This window comes from Grampus griseus (assembly GCF_964374135.1).
Source record: "Grampus griseus genome assembly, chromosome: 2".
Taxonomy (NCBI): Eukaryota; Metazoa; Chordata; class Mammalia; order Artiodactyla; family Delphinidae; genus Grampus; species Grampus griseus.
In genome coordinates, this window is record NC_139018.1 from 3167146 (window position 1) to 3184919 (window position 17774).

General features: G+C 46.1%; 1 protein-coding gene across 3 annotated transcripts in view; it reads right to left on the reverse strand.

Annotated features, from left to right (window-relative positions):
- WDR20 (WD repeat domain 20) overlaps window positions 1-17774 on the reverse strand; it is a 54508-nt gene that overhangs the window by 7499 nt on the left and 29235 nt on the right. Inside the window, exons 2-3 of one of the 3 annotated variants that reach the window (XM_082648581.1) lie at window positions 6628-6810; window positions 3906-3998 (exon numbers count right to left, since the gene is read on the reverse strand). In XM_082648581.1, coding sequence (XP_082504707.1) covers window positions 3906-3998; window positions 6628-6810 — 276 coding nt within the window. Of the gene's footprint in view, window positions 1-3905; window positions 3999-5450; window positions 5583-6627; window positions 6811-17774 lie in introns of those variants that run through there. The other 2 variants (XM_082648579.1, XM_082648580.1) reach the window with 2 other exon arrangements.

The window sequence follows — 17774 nt, forward strand, 5'->3', positions numbered from 1 at the left end:
AAGATGAGGAAATGGGCTGTGAACTTATAAGAGCCAGATCTGTGACATCCTGAGCTCTCCAAGGCAGAAGGTGTACAAGGAAGAGGAGGAGAGTGTGCAACTTTGGGAAAAGACTACTTATAGGGAGCAGGACAAAAGTCAGGAAAGCCGAGAAAACCAGCCAGAAGTCCCATGAGGAGAGGAAGGAACTGACACTGAGTGAATGTCGGACAGGCCAGGGGCTCTGCTCCCTGCATCACGATTCCCTCCATCCCGTCACAGGGTCTCTGGGGGCGGCTCTGTGCTACAGGCCAGGAGGGGAGGCAGTGAGGGAGCTGGGCGGGGGTCCAGGAGAAGAAAGCCCCTTGCTCCGAGGCTGAGGTGAGGCCGCCCTGGCAGGAAGGGCAAGGAGAGGAGAGCGGGGCAGGTCTCAGGGAAAGACAGGCGCTCAGGTCATCTAGCAGGACCACTGAGCTTTCCATTAAGGAGGGAAATTCCACAACGCTCAAAGGCCTACTTTTAAAATCACTTCCATAAAAACCAAAACCAAAATCTGGGTATTACTATGCCAGGTCTGTACGTCAAGCCACCTACCCAGGAAGCGGGCTCCCACACCCACTTCTCTCCCTGGTAATCACCCACGGCTCCCACATTCCCCCTTCTGAATGCAGAAGACACTGCCTCATTTCTAACATCAATCCAGTCAAAGTCCAACAAACACCAAAACTACCGTCCTTAATGGCATTCACAAACAAGACTTCCTAACTATACTAAACTAGTTTAGAGGAAGCAAGAATAAAAACAAATCCGTAACCACATTAAAGCACCACTGCTAAAATGAAGCTTTCCAAAGCACATACTTTTTAATTTTCTTTTTTTCACTGCTATCAACATGATAAGCAGGAAAAAATTCTTGGGGGGTTGCTGGGTATGCATTTTACAATGCAGATATTAATTTATAACAGAAGTACTAAAAACAAACAATTCCAAAACCACAGCAGCTGCTGGAAAAGCCGTAATGTAGCCACAAAGTAATGTAGCCACAAGCAAAAACGGTGACTAAGGGCTTTGATTCTGTAAAGGCATTTAAAGACAGCTGCTTCTTCCCTCAGGAAGTATTAGGAAAAGGTATTTCAAAGCCCTGTGAAAGAGGATCAGATGTCATTTTTATCAATGTCAAAACTTTAAGGAGTAGATCATTAAGTGCTCATTTCCTTCCTTTGATTAAAAAAAGCAACAACAAAAACAAAACTAACAAGATGCCCAGAGCCACTCTCGTTAGAGGACTAGACAGAATATTGCGAAGCTGGGCCTCCTCTCCTCCCCACTCCTGGGGGCGCTGCGTGCAGAGGGAGCCTGCAGCCTGGGATGAAAGAGCAGACACAGCCTCAGGCAGCAGCAGGCACAGGCGTCCACGAGGAGCCTAAGCCGACCCAGTGCGCTGCCCTGGCCTCACAACCTGCGAGAGAGGAGAAAGTCAAGAACAGGGGGCTCATTACACGCCAGGGATGAAGAAGCCGAAATGACAAGTTCTTCTTAGATTTTACATCCACCCAATAACCAAACATACTTAAAAATCCTTTGAAGTTACTGTTCTCTGGATACAACCCAGATATAATCAGAATTTTTACAAAGGCAAACAAGGCTGAGTTCATTCCCACACAGAAACTGCCCCTTTATGACTTTCTCCCCAGTACATCGTAACCGTTAGTGATGAAAAGTGGACCCCTCACCCCTTCCGGGCGCTGCCCAGGGTACCTCTCCCTCCCTGGTGACCCTTACCATGAAGGTAGGCTCCACGGTCTGGGAGCTCATCAGATGTGCCGTTAGATACCATCAAGGGCATAAAACATACAGAACACTACACACAGAGACCTCAAGTCTACTCTAAGGCTTGAGAGAAAGCAGTGTCTCAGGGGATCTAGGCTATCATTCCCCAAGGGACGCTAGCAAGGACCAGCCTTCCTCCGGGGCTGAACTGGTGCAGCAGCCAGGGTCTCAGTATGACTGGGACGGCCCAGGGAGCAGGGCTTGCCTCTGCTATCTGACATGAACTGGATGGACTGAGGGCCAGACCAGGAGGTGAAGGTTGCCAGCAGCTCTAATGGAAGGTGTGAATCTGACAGTTTTGCCTCATTAAAAACATAAAAAATTACAAAGACAATAAAGTTAACAGTGAGCAATGGGATTTCTAGGTGATGTTTTCCCATCTTCTTTGTACTTCTCTATGTCCCAATTTCTTCTATAAACAAGTATTTTAGGTTTTTAATCAATGGGGGAATCACCTTTTAAGAGACGCTCTATTCCCAGATAGAAATTTTCACCTATCTCTGGTCTAGTGTGGATTTCTGGAACTTATAATTTCTTTTCCATTCACCTACCCACCTATCCATCCATCCAAACATTTACTATACTTTCATGCACCAGACACCTCCAGAAAGGAGCAAAGGTCAGAGTAATCAACAGTGGAGTGTGTGCACGCACACGTGCATGTGTGTAATGGGAGGCTGAGGAGCTCTCTGGTGAGTAAGACAGACAGACGCCAAACAGTCACGATAAACAGTCCCCATCGTCTGCCTTACTCATGTTGCTTCTCTGTCTGGGTTGCCCTGCTCTTACCTTCTTGTCCTGGAAAATCATTTGTGCTTCTCCTTCAAAACTGCTGGTATCTCACCTCCCAAGAAGCCTTTCCTCCAACCTCTAGTGAAAGAAACCCTCTGAGTTTCCCCTCCACCTGGAACTTTTCTCCCCAGGGCTTGCTCTCCAGGCCCTCTGCTAACATCTCATCCTCACCACACCTCCAGGCGGGGACCGCTCTTATCCACTTTCTGGCTGAGGAGAAGAGATGAAGTAAAGACCCACATCCTGCAGGCAGTAAGTGGCCGAAGGGTGTCTGAGCTCTAGGCATTCGGGTTCAAGGGTCTATGTTCTTAGCCACTGGGCTGTGAGTCTGTAAATTTCATGGTAATACACTGACGGTTGTAAGTGCTCCTTTGCGGGCCATGAGCAGATGACCAGAATCTTGGAGTATAAACAGGGCTCAGCCCCAGACACGTCTAGGACTTAGCAAAGACTCGTCTTTGCTCTACTGTGCCTTCTCCACAGGCCTGCCGTCTAATCTCAGGGACATGATTACTATTTATATGCTGACAGCCCCCAACATTCACCTCCAGTTTTGTGCTCCTATCCAGGTATGCAACCACCTACTGGCCTCTCGAGCTTAACAAGCACAGAACGGACTCTGTTCCCAGCACCTGCTCCTTCCCCGCCTTCCCCAGTGCAGTAAGTGGGCCACAATCTCAAGATCTGTTCCCTCGTCTCTCCAGTTCCGTCTCCAAGAAGCAGCCAGGGTTATTTTCAAAAACATCGATCTGACCACCTCTTGCTCCCGTCTGTGAGCTCCCACAGCTCGAAGAAGCAAACCCGGGTCAGGTCCTGAGTGGCAGGGCCTCCAGACTCATGCCCTCTCACTTCACAACGCCCTCCCAGGTCCACCGTCCTCTCTCAGGTCTCTTGGCCCCAAGCTCTTCCCTACAGGGGCCTTCACCAGCTCTCCCTCTGCAGGGGCGCTCTACCTCCAGCTCCTTACCTGGGGGCCTCCTCAGGCGAGGCTCAGCTCAAAGCACTTCACTTCCTCCAAGAGACGGACGCTCCCCACGTCCCCGTAAAGCAGGCCTCCACGTCTGTCTCTCCTTCAGGCCCTCTATCTCCTCTGACATCACAACAAGTCACCACCATCTGCCGTAATTGTGTGTATGTGTGTGTGTGGTGCTGTTCACACTTCTCTCCCCTCTCTCTGGAGGGGAAACACAGGGCAGCTGTTATCTGCCGCTGCAGACCCAGTGCCGGGCACGTGGTAGGCTATCAAGGTCCGTCAAATGGATGAGGAAATGGCCACAACCCTAGTTCAAGTCCTCAGCTCTCACCTGGACAGTTACTAGAGCCTCCTCACTGGTCTTGCTACCTTCATTCTCTCTTTCTTCATTCCAATCCACCTTCCACAAGTGCTGACAAGAGTTCTAAAAAAATACATTTGATCCTGTCACTCCCTTGATTAAATAAAAGCCCAAAGGTCCCCCACAGCATCCAGTGTCAGATCCAAATCTCCCAGCATGTGATCAAAGGGCTTTTACAATCTGGTTCCAGCTCATCTGTCTGGCTTTAACTTCTGCCACTCCAAGACCCACATGCTGTGGTGTGGCCACCCTTGGCCTCCACATGCTAAGCTGTTTTCTCCAGCTTTGAAGGCCTTTCTCATCCTCCTCCAACTCCTATGCATCTTTCAAACCCAGGTCAAATGTCACCTTCTGGAAGCTTTCTCGAACTGTCCCCACTGAACTTAACTTTTGTTTTTATTTTATGATATTTGATACATACTGAGGAATGCAATTAATACATTATTCCTTGGTACTTTGTTCATAACACTGGGATAACACACGTTCCAGCATCCTTTTGGTCCATCTCACTAAACTGTGAGCTCCTGGGGAGGCAAGAGCCCATCTGGCAACCACACACGGTGGGGCTTACAATCTATGACCAATAAGAGCTCGTGGAATTAATTTCTGGATCCAGCTCTATCATCAAATTGTTACCTGATGTGGACAATTCACTTACCTTCTCTTTGACTATTTCCTCATCTGCGCACAATGGAGACAGCAACCCACCCTCCCAAGCCGAGGAAAGAGACAAAACACTTTGAAACCTCCACGTCCCATACCAATGCAAAGCACAGCCTACGACAGCTTCGACCACCATCCCTGGCACTCTCTGAGAAACAGACCCCTGATGACCCTTTCTCTTAGACATCCTGAGCAAAATCTGATGAGAATGCTACCCATACAAGCCAAAGAATGTCCTTACTGCGAAGGGCAATCAATGTCTGCCTCAAGTAGTAAATGCCAAGTTGGTATTAAGCCATACACAATCCTAGAACTTTGAACAGCCATTTTTCAAATAAAATGTAAAAAGAGTAGGAGGTAACTCATGCTTCACTCATTAAGAGTGAGGAGCTGCTCTCCAGCCCGTGACTCCCAGCTGTCCTGAGTAAGGAATGGGTCTAGCTGATGCGTCCGAGTGCTCTCAGGGCCCTGTGGTCTCTGCTGCACCCTCCCCCAGCGATGACACACAAACCTTTCTTGTTCTCTAAGTGGCATTCTGTGCCATCCTCAGCCGATCAGCCTCCCGACCTTGTTTACCAACAGCCCTTTACATGGCTCCAATCCCTTCCCCCTCAAAAACACGTCCCCTACCTAAACACAAATAAAACCCCACAGTGACGCCAAATTCACAATTTCTATTAAGAATGCAGAGCAGTCTAGTTTTGTGCCCTCACTCTCCCCACCACTACCCCCCAAAAAGATCATCCAGCTACTTAGAAGTCACTCCGTCAAATGATGTTAATAAAATGTTTAGGTAAATAGAATAATTTTCTGCTTAAGATTTTTTTTTTAACAGAAAATGGGTTTAAATACTTCTGTCAATCCAGACGGCAAGTTTTGTTTCCAGTCAACCCAGATGAAACTAGAAGAAGAGATGGCATGGTTCAAAGGATTTCACCAAATCCACTGGCAATGCCAACCAGGAGCACCGTGGCTGGAGACTGGATATGCATGGACAGCATATACCACGGGGACTGCAAAAAGAGTCAGAATTTTAACTGCAATTTGTGGAGTATTCTTCCCCAAGCAAAATTATTTCTTAAAAATCAGAATTTATAATGCACTTCTGTTCCAAGTTAATGACTTTAAAACCATGCAACAATCAAAACCACTCGCCCTTCCTGAGAGGAATCCACGTGACCCGGCCCCTGTCACACCAGGGCTGAGGCCACAAGCAGACTGCAACCCAGGGCTTCTAACTCAGCAAGACTGCCTCATCTTTTCCATTTACTAGGAAAGTCATACAGACACAGAGGAGGAAGTACGTCAAATATGTAATGGCAATACTTGGGGCTGAAAAGCCACTTCAATCGCTTATAAAAATACAATCTGTTTGGCAACTTACACCTACTATGTTTAATGGTTGACATGTTCCTGAATGGACAGCTCAGATATCTCAGGCTCCTGCCAGAATGAAACTGAAGACACTAGAAACCCCAGCACATGCTACAACACTGGCAAAAGCTATGTCATAGGATCCAATTTTAAGTGCCAGGATTTCTAACCATGTCAAAGGTGATTTAATAGCAAACATTTACAAGAGCAAGAGAACAAATTCTCAGTCAAACACCTGTCAAACATACACACCAAATTTTAGCTACAACTTAAGCAACCTAAGGAAGTATTATCAAGTTCTTTGATCTGCATGAAATTTTCTGGTGATGTGAATAAATTCTTTATTTTCTTATTTAAATTATAAATATCAAGCTACAAGTCTCATCCCTATCTCCATTATAAAAAAATTTTTAAAGCACCTGCTATAGACACCTGAGCATCTCCATAGAAAATGCACAGAACAGTTAGCCCAAAGGAAGAACAGGTAAAAGTCAACGAGGCAACGCACCACATTTAAACTTGGGTAATACTAGGTAGGACATCTGAGAATGGAAAACGGGCTTCGCTCACAGTGTAAAACAAGGCCCACTACCCTCGGTAAGAACGTATACATTCTTAAAGGGATTCTTAACAGCTAAGACAGGGTGCTACTTACTTCCTCATTAAATAGTTTGCTAGTTTCTTTTTTGATTGGGTCTATAAGCTGGACTTGGCCTGCGGAAAAGCCCACTAGGAGAGAGACACTTTCTGCTGTGGCTGTTAGGTGGTTGAAGTCATGACAAGTAGGCTGTGTTCCTTTGTATATCCTTTTATCTATTGGTTTACTCAAGTCAGCAGCCTGGAGGAGAAAGAGAAAAATACACACGGTAAACAGCACATTGAGATGAGAAATCTAAGTTACACTATTTTATACTCCATTATGATGTTCAATCTTAAAAATAAAAAGTATTAAAACATTTTTGCGGTTTTTAGAATTTTATAAAAGCACTTTCACATACCTCAGCCAATCTGATATTGTTTGACTACCCATAATATGTTTATAACTGTTACTCTCGTAACTTATTCTTCTTCAAGTATATTTAACAAAGACTCCTGGACTTCAGGAGGAAAAATCCTTGAGATACCAAATTCAGTATTTGCGAAATGCATTCCGAGCGCTTTCTAACAAAGTTAACTTTAACCACATAAAAGCTCGGCTTTCAAATACAGCTACAGCACCTAAATGCTCATCGGTGAGTTCACCTGTAGCCCAGTCATTCTCAAAGCGTGGTCCCCAGACCAGCGGTAGCAGCAGCAGCATCACCTGGAAACTCAAGAGATGCAAATTCTCAAGGCCCACACCACACCAAATGAATCAAACTACAGGGGGCAGGCAGGGTGGACCCAGCAAACTGTAGTTAAAACAGTCTTCCAGGTGATTCTGACACCTACCCAGGCTGAGAACCACTACTATGGCCAGCTGTACACAGGCAGTGACTCCTGTACTGGGTCACATTCTCTCTTCTGCATCAGCTTCCAAGTAACTCTCACTCGTCGAGCCCGTACCCCAAGTCTGGTACATGCATCATCTTTAATCCTTACAATGATCCTTCAAAATAGATAGTATTTCCCCCATTTTACAGATCAGAAAACAAGTTTAGGGAAGTTAAATAACTCAGCCGAGGTCACCATACCTACCTAGTAAGTGGAAGGACTGCATTTGGAACACAGGTCGGTTTTACCATAAAGGGGATGGGGAGGAAACACACCACACACACTCCAAATTCTGACTCCTGACTTGGGCTAAATGTGATTTTTCAAAGTGCCTCACCCCTTTTAAAGCAGGATCTTCTCTTCATGAGAAACCTTCTGTGCAATCCAAAATGCTGGGCTGTTATTGTTGAAATAAAGGAAACCCAACCCCTCCCACTGTCATTTGAAAATCACAGGTGGAGACAACTGAACACATCCTTTAAAACACCCACTTTGGCCCTGCGTGCAGTTCCTGGGTTCACAGCTCTGGTTCTCTACGGACCATCCCCAGGGTTAGGTTCTGAAGATTTTTTTCTTCCAAAGAGGCCTGTGACACTGCACTGAGAATTCTAGATTTTTCAGATAACAAATACTGTGTAAAAAAAGAGGACCTCAAGGGCTTCCCTGGTGGCGCAGTGGTTGAGAGTCCACCTGCCGACGCAGGGGACACGGGTTCGTGCCCCGGTCAGGGAAGGTACCACATGCCGTGGAGCGGCTGGGCCCGTGAGCCATGGCTGCTGAGCCTGCGCGTCCGGAGCCTGTGCTCCGCAACGGGAGAGGCCACAACAGTGAGAGGCCCACGTACCGCCAAAAAAAAAAAGAGGACCTCAAAATGACAGGCTCAAAATCTGAGCATTTGGCAGTCTGGACCTGAGTGGCACAAGTGACCCTGGGAGCCCTGGCAAAGGAATGAAGATTCATGCCATGTGGACACTCTCCCTGCCTCACCTCAGTTAAAATGGGGATGAGAATCCGTTCTACCAACCTCATGGTACTGTCTGGAGGATGAAATAAGAGAACATATACACGAAGGAGCCTTGAAAAGTGTAATATATAGTATGATGCAAAACAAAAGGAAGTCCTGACTTTGGAGCAAGGAGAAAAGGGACAGTGGGCAAGGAAGTGGGTGCTCAGCAGAAGTCGGATGCCAGAGACAGGAGCCCCTTCACTGCTGACAGTCTGCCTGGAGGGAAGCAGCTCCTGGGCTGGGCCCTAAGGGCAGGGAAAGAGAAGTCTAGGCTAAGGGAACAACACAGCAAACGATCTCAGTGCAAGGAAACAGCAGCAAAAGTAAAAATGCTCAAAATATAAGATAGAGTCAAAAATCAAATTTGAAATATGAACAACTAAATCATTATATGATCTCTATATCGGCGTATGTTAACTCGAGACTTTTTCTTTTTAGTTTGCTTAAGCAACTACCCCGTGGACTTCCCTGGTGGTGCAGTGGTTAAGAATCCACCTGCCAATGCAGGGGACACGGGTTCGAACCCTGGTCCAGGAAGATCCCACATGTGGCGCCACAACTACTGAGCCTGCGCTCTAGAGCCCGTGAGCCACAACTACTGAGCCTGTGTGCCACAAATACTGAAGCCCATGCACCTAGAGCCTGTGCTCCACAACAAGAGAAGCCACCGCTATGAGAAGCCCGCGCACTGCAACCAACAGTAGCCCCCGCTCACCGCAACTAGAGAAAGACCACGCGCAGCAACAAAGACCCAACGCAGCCAAAAATAATAATAATAAATTTATATTAAAAAAAAGAAACTACCCTGTGAAAGAATATACATAAAATTATGCACCAAAATATAAAAATCAATTCAAAGGCAAACCAAACATTAATAGAGAGAACAAATATAACTTAAACGAGCAAAAGAAATACAATGATTCTCAGAACAACAGAGAAAGTTTAAAGCACCAATTTTTCCAAGTATTGCTACTAGTTTTAAACTTATGGATCCCTTACAATAACAATGTTAGCCTCAGTTCTTGGTATATTTCTCTCACATTCCTGCCCCCTAATATGGAACTTTACTGAAAAGACGTCATTTGTCACAGATGTCATTGGATCACACAGGAACACACATCTAAAGTATTTTAAATGCCAACTGAAAGACAATTTTTACTCTTGAATCATGTATCTATTCCAAAAACGTCCTGTTACTAATTTGCTTAACAAAGTTTCTCCCTAGATCATTGCTCTCAAGGTGTACCAGACCATGAACAGTCTGCTAGCTTGCAGTCAAAATTAAGTACACACACACACACACGCACACGCACACACACGCACACGCACACACGCACACACACGCACGCACACGCGCACGCACACGCACGCACACACACGCACACACGCGCACTAAGTACACAGATTGAGAACACACATTGAGAAACTTTTACGGCAATGTGACAGAGTGATTTTATACCTGTTGAATCCAATAATAAAAAATTCAAGTTTGCATTCTCCATGTGTTTTTCAGGTTTTCTAGTAATCCTTCTTTTATTTTACAAAAGTATCAGCCCAGATAGACTGGAAATTTTAAGAATTGGTCTTTCAGTACTGGTGGGAGAAACACTGTCCTAGAAGGCATAAAAGTAGACCTAGGCCCAAGGAACACAAAAATATCTCTTACCTAAGGTCACTCCTTCCCCCACAAACCCCCAATGGCCCTGATGGCACTACAAGAGCAGAACGTTAGCCAAGCAACATGCCACTTGCACCCAGCAAGACCTACTGTGAGTCCTGTAGTGACTGCGAGGGGTGTACCCACAGGAAGTTATTCTTCCGAGAAGCCTGGGGACTCCCCCAGCGGTGCCTGGGCTTTTCGGAGCCCGACCCCAGGTGCAGGGAAAGGTGGGTCCACCAGTGCCTGCCTTCATTTCTAACAGCACCGTCACCTCCAGCTCATCTCGTCCTCTTTCCTCTTACAGCCAATCACCGAGTCCTGTCTCTTTTTCCATTGCTGTGCCGCTGTCTTCTTTCCTCTTCCTCCTCCTCCTATTTTCCTAGGAGGTGGGGTGGGGGTGTGCCACTGGGAATCCTGAACCCACCCCCCTTTCAGTAGCTGTAACAACGACCTGAGCCAGCCACTCCTTCCCCGTGGGGTCGTCAGCCCCCTGACAGATGGCTTCCCAGGTCAAGGCAGTCTGGTAGGAGGAGAAAGAGCCCAGACTTTGGAACCAGGCAGGCCTGGGTTCAAACCTCGCCTTCCCTCTTGGTAGCTAGGTGGCCTTGGCCAAGGTGCTTGTCACCTCTCCCAGAGCCGCAGAGAACAAAGTCCCCTAGCTCCACTGCAGGGTCACGGAAAGGCCCGCAGGTAATGGATATAAAGCACAGAGCACGCATCAGCACTCTAACGGGAGCTACCATTATTAATTTATCCCTGTCACATCCTACCTGGGGGCAAATGTCTCAGTGGCTTCCTAATTTCCATCACATCAGAATAGGACAACTCCCAAGCAGTCCTGCCCTTCGTGGCTGGGCCCCATCCGTCTCCCCAACAGCAACAGCAACAGCAACTTCTGTCCGCTGAACACTTTCTATGCACCAGGACGTTCACACTTACCATCTCGTTTAATCTCACAGTCTGCCCCTCAGAGTCGGCACTAATACCATCCATGTTTTACGGCTGAGGAACCTGGGAAGGAGTTAAGAGGTCGAGGGCCATGTCCCACCACTCCACCTTGTTCTACCGTCCCACCCGTCCTCGCCCCCAACCAGGTGTGTTGAGTCTGGTGCAGGCAGACGTCCTCTCTTCCTGGCTTCATTAAGTCGCCCCCTTGGTTGGGAGAGTCTCCTCTGCCCCTGTTCCCAGGAGTATTACCCATCAGTTCAAGTCCCGCCACCTCCAGCAAGCATTTTCCCAACTACCGTTTCCTGAGCTGGCTCCTTTATCACAATTCTCAAGTACTTAGTTCGTTGCACAAAATTTAGTATTTAATCACTTACGTGATCACAGTATTGTTTTATGTCTGTTATCATCAATTAGAATTACGACTAAAATTACAACAGAAACTTCCTTAAAAAGCAGAACGTCTTTATTAGGCAGTTACTATTGTTATTCCACAAAACTACTTCTGTTTCTCAGCTTTCTGGTAAATCCTGCATAGACAGGCTACAGATACTTTGGTATTTTTTTAGTGCTTTTGCATCCTAATTATTGCCAATTATCTAAATTCTTAAATGTGAATTTATAGCAGAACCAATTTATTTAAAAGTCTTACCAATTTTAAGAATTGACAAGAATTTTAAGAACTGGTAAGAATATCTGGTTATTCAGCCCCAACAGAGTATCCAGTTTGTCACAAATGCTCAATATCTGTTTAACAAATGAAACTGCGATTGTTCCAAACTTTTCAATTTTTCAATTAAATTTCATCATTATGCTCATTAGTTTCTGCATAAGGAGTTATGATTACAATTAATTTGTCAGTGTCTCATTCTCAACAGAAAAAATTTAAATGATGGTTTAAAAATTCCTACTACAGAAACAGAGCTGGTTAACCAAAATCCTGTCAATAAGTACAAACTTTAAAAAGTCATGTTTCTTTTTTCCTTGGACTTTTGATCCTTAAAATCCCTGGAATTCTCTTCATGACAATATTGTCAAGACATGAAGTCAGCTCGGTGGGTTTAGCATGGAATTAACGAACATTTATCACAAAGGTCTGCAAAAGAAACCAAGCTGCTGCAGCCCACACCTTCACCCCAGATCCCTGCCCGGCCCCAGGGAATGCTGGGGAGCCGACAGGAACATGGAGGAGGGACTGAACCAGCAGGGAATGGGCTCCCACAGGCGCCCTGTCACAGCCACTCCAGGAGCTCAGAGAAGGCACACGGTGGGCCCGGGCCGAGCCCTTGTCATGGGAACCTGCTTCTCGATACTCTTGAGTGCCCAGAAGCATTTGATGTGATGTGGAAAATAATCTCAGAAAGACCTCTTCTGAAAAATGTATGCCAGATGATGGTATGTGAGAAGCATGTAGGTACTAAAGGGGGGCTTTATTTTCCCTAAATGTCACATTCTCCCTCCCCTTTAGAGAATCACCTCAGAGAGAACCGTCTCACAGAACTTGCCAGAAGAGACTCCTTTTACTGGTCTAGCTAAAAGCTGCCCAATGTCCACCCAGACCAGAAGCTCACCCCGTCTACACCAGAAATCACTCTCTTCCCTCCGCAGCCCCTCTCCCGAGCTTTAAGCCTGTCGCCTTGGCTGGGTCCCCCGCCTGGCGCCCCCCATGCCAGCTCAGAGCCCTGCCAGCAGCCTGTCCTCCTCCAGGCCCCCTCCTAGCCTAGGGGCAGATTACGGGTTTAGCACCAGGCTCCTTCCACCCATTTCTACACACCTGCCGCTCTTCCCCCACACTTGCCAGATTAATCCTCATAGAGACTCAGGTCACTCTCCCACTCCAAGCCTCCTCGGCTCTGCCGGCCGTACCGACGGCTAAACTGCTTAGTTGGCATCCACAGGCCTTCCTCTTACAGGCCTCACCATCCCCTGCCCCTTCACACACACTACCCGCAAGGGCAGCACGTGTTCACACGCTGCCTGCGCCCTCTGCACCTTCCTGCCTTTCCTTACATTTCCCCCTTCACTTATAATACTCCCTTCCCCCTCCCCCCTCCATCACACAAATGCTGCTCACTGCAGCGCCAGTGTCATTTCCTCCTGATCTCACCCTGGGAGGCAGGCTTTCACTGGGCCTCCACTGAGTGCCTATCCCCATGTGCCACATTTATTAGCGGTAATATGTGAACTGTACTCCATATATTGTGAAAGGCCTTTCAGAAACAACAAAAAAGTCAGGAGGCTGCTCAGTCACTGACTGCCTGAATGGATTAACCCAAAATAGCAGGAGCAGCTCCAGTGGCATCAAAGGTCTCCATTATGCCATTTGAAAATCGGAAGAGAACTGCTGTAGTGCTTTCTATTACCGTTCCTTTTGACCACATCTCAGACAACCAAAACAGGAGCCAGAAGTGGACAGGGGATTACTTCCCAGTGCCCCAGAAGATCACCGAGTTGGAAAGAGGAGGAACACCTGGAGTCCTATCTCAAGACCTGGGATCCAAACCAAACCACATTATAAAGACTGTTCCACAGTTTTTCCTGGGGGAGACTTTTAACCTAGTCAGGCTTGGGGTTTCTAATGCCTGCGAGGGATTTGTCCACAGCCTGGGGCTGGACCACACCTAGCTGGTCATCCTGGGGAAACGCCTCCCGGTCACAAGAGTGAATGAAATGAGACTCAGACCACTCTGAGCTGTTATATTTGCTTTGTGAACAAAGATCAATGTACTATTTAATACAAATATTCTTCAGCACAGTGGAAAATAACCTGGGGCTGTCATGACCAAAATACCAAACAGTGATTTTCAAACATCTTCACTGCCCAGGTGAGCAGCTTAAAACTCAGGTAAGAGTCAGTTGTAAGGCACTGCACAGATGCTGATTCCACAGTCCAAGCCACCTGCCCTTGAAGTAGACACAAAACCAGGCTAATCTTGTGAAATAGCCCCATAACTCATCTTTCTCAGAGTTTCTTCAGTTCAATAGTTACATTCAAGATATCTGCATAATTGGCATTAATGGTATTTAGAGTCTAACACATTAAAAAAAGAGATATCAGGGGTATTAGGAAGTCAGGTTTGGGATAACTTATCCCAGTAGGAAAAAAAAAGGTCACTCAACTGTACCATTCCAGCGTTTCAAAAAGGCCAGAAGCATGTCTGTCTTACTCGCCACTCTACCTCCAATGCCTACTAAAGCTCCCGACACACAGAAGACGTTGTTAAGTATCTGCCGTAGAAATGAAACAATTCCGAAAACAGGAAAGAAAAGTAAAGTGATGGGAACCAGAAGAAACTCAGAGCCAGACATATATATAAAAGCAAATATATAATCCTTCTGCTGACCAAAAGCCTAACTAACAACTAATGCCTTCTTGGGCGCCCATCTATGAAAGAAAACAACCTCCCTTAGCAAATACCGGAAAGTCACTTGACGGTTTACAGAGCACCCTCAAGAGGGTGCACCCTCAAGCATCAATTCTTCTGACCATCATTACGAACCTGTGCACATAAGAACTATGGCCACTCCCATTTTATAAAAAGAGAAACAGAATCAGCTGTCAAGCAGCAGCAAGTGGTGGAGCTGAGGCCTCTACATTCCAGCCCCTGTGCTCCTTCTACTGCATCATGGTGCTATGACAGGAAGTTGACAAGATAACACCAGAGGTAGCACTTGGTCTAAAATTCTGTTACTGTGTGACTCCAGGCTCCTACGCTTGCTGAAGTGGCAATCGAATACTCCAGCCTTGCTCAGTGTGGCCCAGATTCCAGACCCACCTTCTCAACGCATTTGCCTTGCAGGGCCGTTTTCTTAAAATGGAGATAATCCCAAGCATAATACCTGACACTTAAAAGGCACTTTAGAAAAGTTAGTGAAAACTCACATTGCTCCTTTTGAATACATAAGGACTTGCTGCTTATCAGAGAGGCTTTGAAAATCCTCATCATTCGTTAATACTTTCAAAGAAATCTAAATAAGGAAAAACAGGGATATTTCTTTCTGCCCTAAATTTCCTGGAGAAAAACAGCAGAAGCCAAGTTGAGAGCATGTTTTCCTTCCAATATAATTTTCCAAAACAAGACAGTACCTTTCCTTCCTTAGTCTCTATTCCTCCTTCATTGTCAGACATACTAGCACACGCCCACACTTGCACTGGCACACCAGACCCACTCCCTTTACTGAAAACAACTGTCAGTCGTCTGCCAGCAGTCTTCTGCCAGTCCTGACCCCCGAATGAGCACCCAGCGCTCACATTCCAGAGCTCCTCTCCTGTGCACGACAGCAGCAGCGAGGCCAGGAGAAGTGGGGCAGGGAACTCCATGCCAGGAGAGAGAAGGGACGAACAATGCCATCCACCATCAGAATACAGGCAAATGACAAGACGTAAAATGCGAGGGGCGCCACCTTTAGGTCATTCCAAAATGGGAAGAGATGCATAGTCACAAAATGCATAAAATGTGTTCATTCACAGCTACGATCTGTGGAATTGCGTACTGTTCACCAAAGAAATACTTCTCACAGGAGCCAGAGAAGGCTCCTCCTTTGGAACTCTGTTTGGGGCGGGGTGGGAGCAGCCACCCAGAGGAAGCAGGGCTAAGATTATGTGAAGCGTCTTCTTCTCCCCTGGCCCAGCACTGTCAGTCAAGTGTCTGCTGAAATAATAAACTTCTGTTGTTATCACATGCCATTTTTTCCCAAGGCAGTCTGTCACTTAAAAACTGTTAGCTATGTAAACTCTACTCCTCTTCCCCCAGAGTGATTTTTCAAAAATGAACTTGATAAGCTACTAAACTGCAACATCTTCGCCATCTCTTCGTTTTCTTATGTTGCACTCCACATTCAGGTTAAGGCTCTTATCACAATGCGAAACGCTACAAATGGTTGTCCTGGTGCTTCATTTAGGCTAATGAAATACTGATTTCTTCATTAAAGAAAAACTATGAATAAAAATTAGATAAAATCAATTTGCACACGTTCTAACACCAGATCTCACCCCATTAAAATGCTGACATATTCAAATGACCTATTTTTATTAAACCCTTCTGTTAAATATGCATAGACATATGCATTCCTATTCCCAAGGGAATACCAACATCTCAAGTGGAAGAAAAGGCAAGAGGCTTTCGTTTCTGCAAAAGATACTCATTTCAAATTCTTAGAAAATAGGTATTTTTAAAGTTTCCCCTAAAAGGGGTGGGGGTGGGGAGAAATTCTGTGACCTTCTAAAAGTGCTGTGACAACACTGGTAAAGTAAAGACCACTCCAAGACAGTGAGTAGTTCCCGTATGCTGCTTAGCTGCTATCCCACTGCCTTCCTGGCATTTATATGCCCATGAGCTTCGTATGTTTGGCACGGCACACAGATGATTTTTCAATTTTCTCAATCAAGGTGCTGAGCAACACAAGCAGCGCTCTGCAGAGGAGATCCCGTTCGAAGGGGGAAATGCCCTGAATCTCCAAGTGTGTAGAGGCCCTGCAATTTTCTGACACTCATTTCCTTACCCTACATTGAAACTGAGGCCCAGGGAGGGGTGGTGATCTGCCCAAGGTTGCACAGACCTTAGAACTGTGCTTTCAGTCACATCAAGTTGCTACCTTTTCAATCACCCAACTTCAAGTGGAACAATGAACTACTGAATCTGTAACATATGAAATTTCAAAACATGGCACTGATGGGTACCAGTAATTTTACACCAAATGACAGTACTCTGGAACCAGTACATTGCTGGGTTTTCAAATAGGAAGCAAGAGAGCCAGAGAGCACATCAAACTTATCTTACAATGAAAGGAGACCAGCCACTAAAATCGACGGCCAAAACACTGGATTTGGCCTCTGTAATTCAAATAGTTATTTTCTGATCCAGCCAGGCCTCAGGTGAAGAAAGCAGACTCAATTCAATGACAGTTACAGAGAGCTGACCGATTTCTAAATACTACTATGCAGAAAAGCTTTGCTCTTTCCTTCATCTAAAGTTTTATAGTATCACTGGAACTACTGTTCACTTGGCACTTCTGCTGTTTGTCATGTCTTATCTCCCCAGCTAAATTTTGGGGGGACATAACTGTCTTATAGGCTACCTCAATGACAGCCACTCAGACATTTCTGATGTTTCTTCCCCTACCAGATTAAAAATGCCTTTTGAGGCACCTGAAATGTACCATGCACTGGTACAGCACTAGTAATGCAATAGCAGCCAGTTAAGACTAGCACACACACGGATGTGGAGGGGCAGGCCTCACCTAACTGTGACGGGAGTGTGAACTGGCCAGCCTTCATGCAGAGCAATTCGCCAGCACGGAGCAAAAGCCTCCTTTCCTTTAAACACAAATTCAACTCCTAGGAATCTGTCCTTAGAAAATATTTTCCAAGTGTGTAATCTATCTGTAATAGCCCAGAGCTGGCCCAACACAAATGCCCATCCACAGTAGGCTAGGTGAATAGCAGGCTATACATGGAATACTACCCATGGAAGACATGCACTGAGAAAAAACATGGACAAACCTCAAAAAATAATCTTGAGTGAAAGAAGCCAGATATAAAAGAAGCATAGCATATACTAAATAATTGTACTTATATAAAGTTCAAAAATAAGGAAAACTCATGTGATGCTGGAAGTGAGGACGGTGGCTACCCCTTCAGGAGTGTGGGAAGGGGTCACAGGGAGGCTCCAGGTGGCTAGGAATGCTGTTTCTTAACCTGGGGTTGGTTCTACTTTGT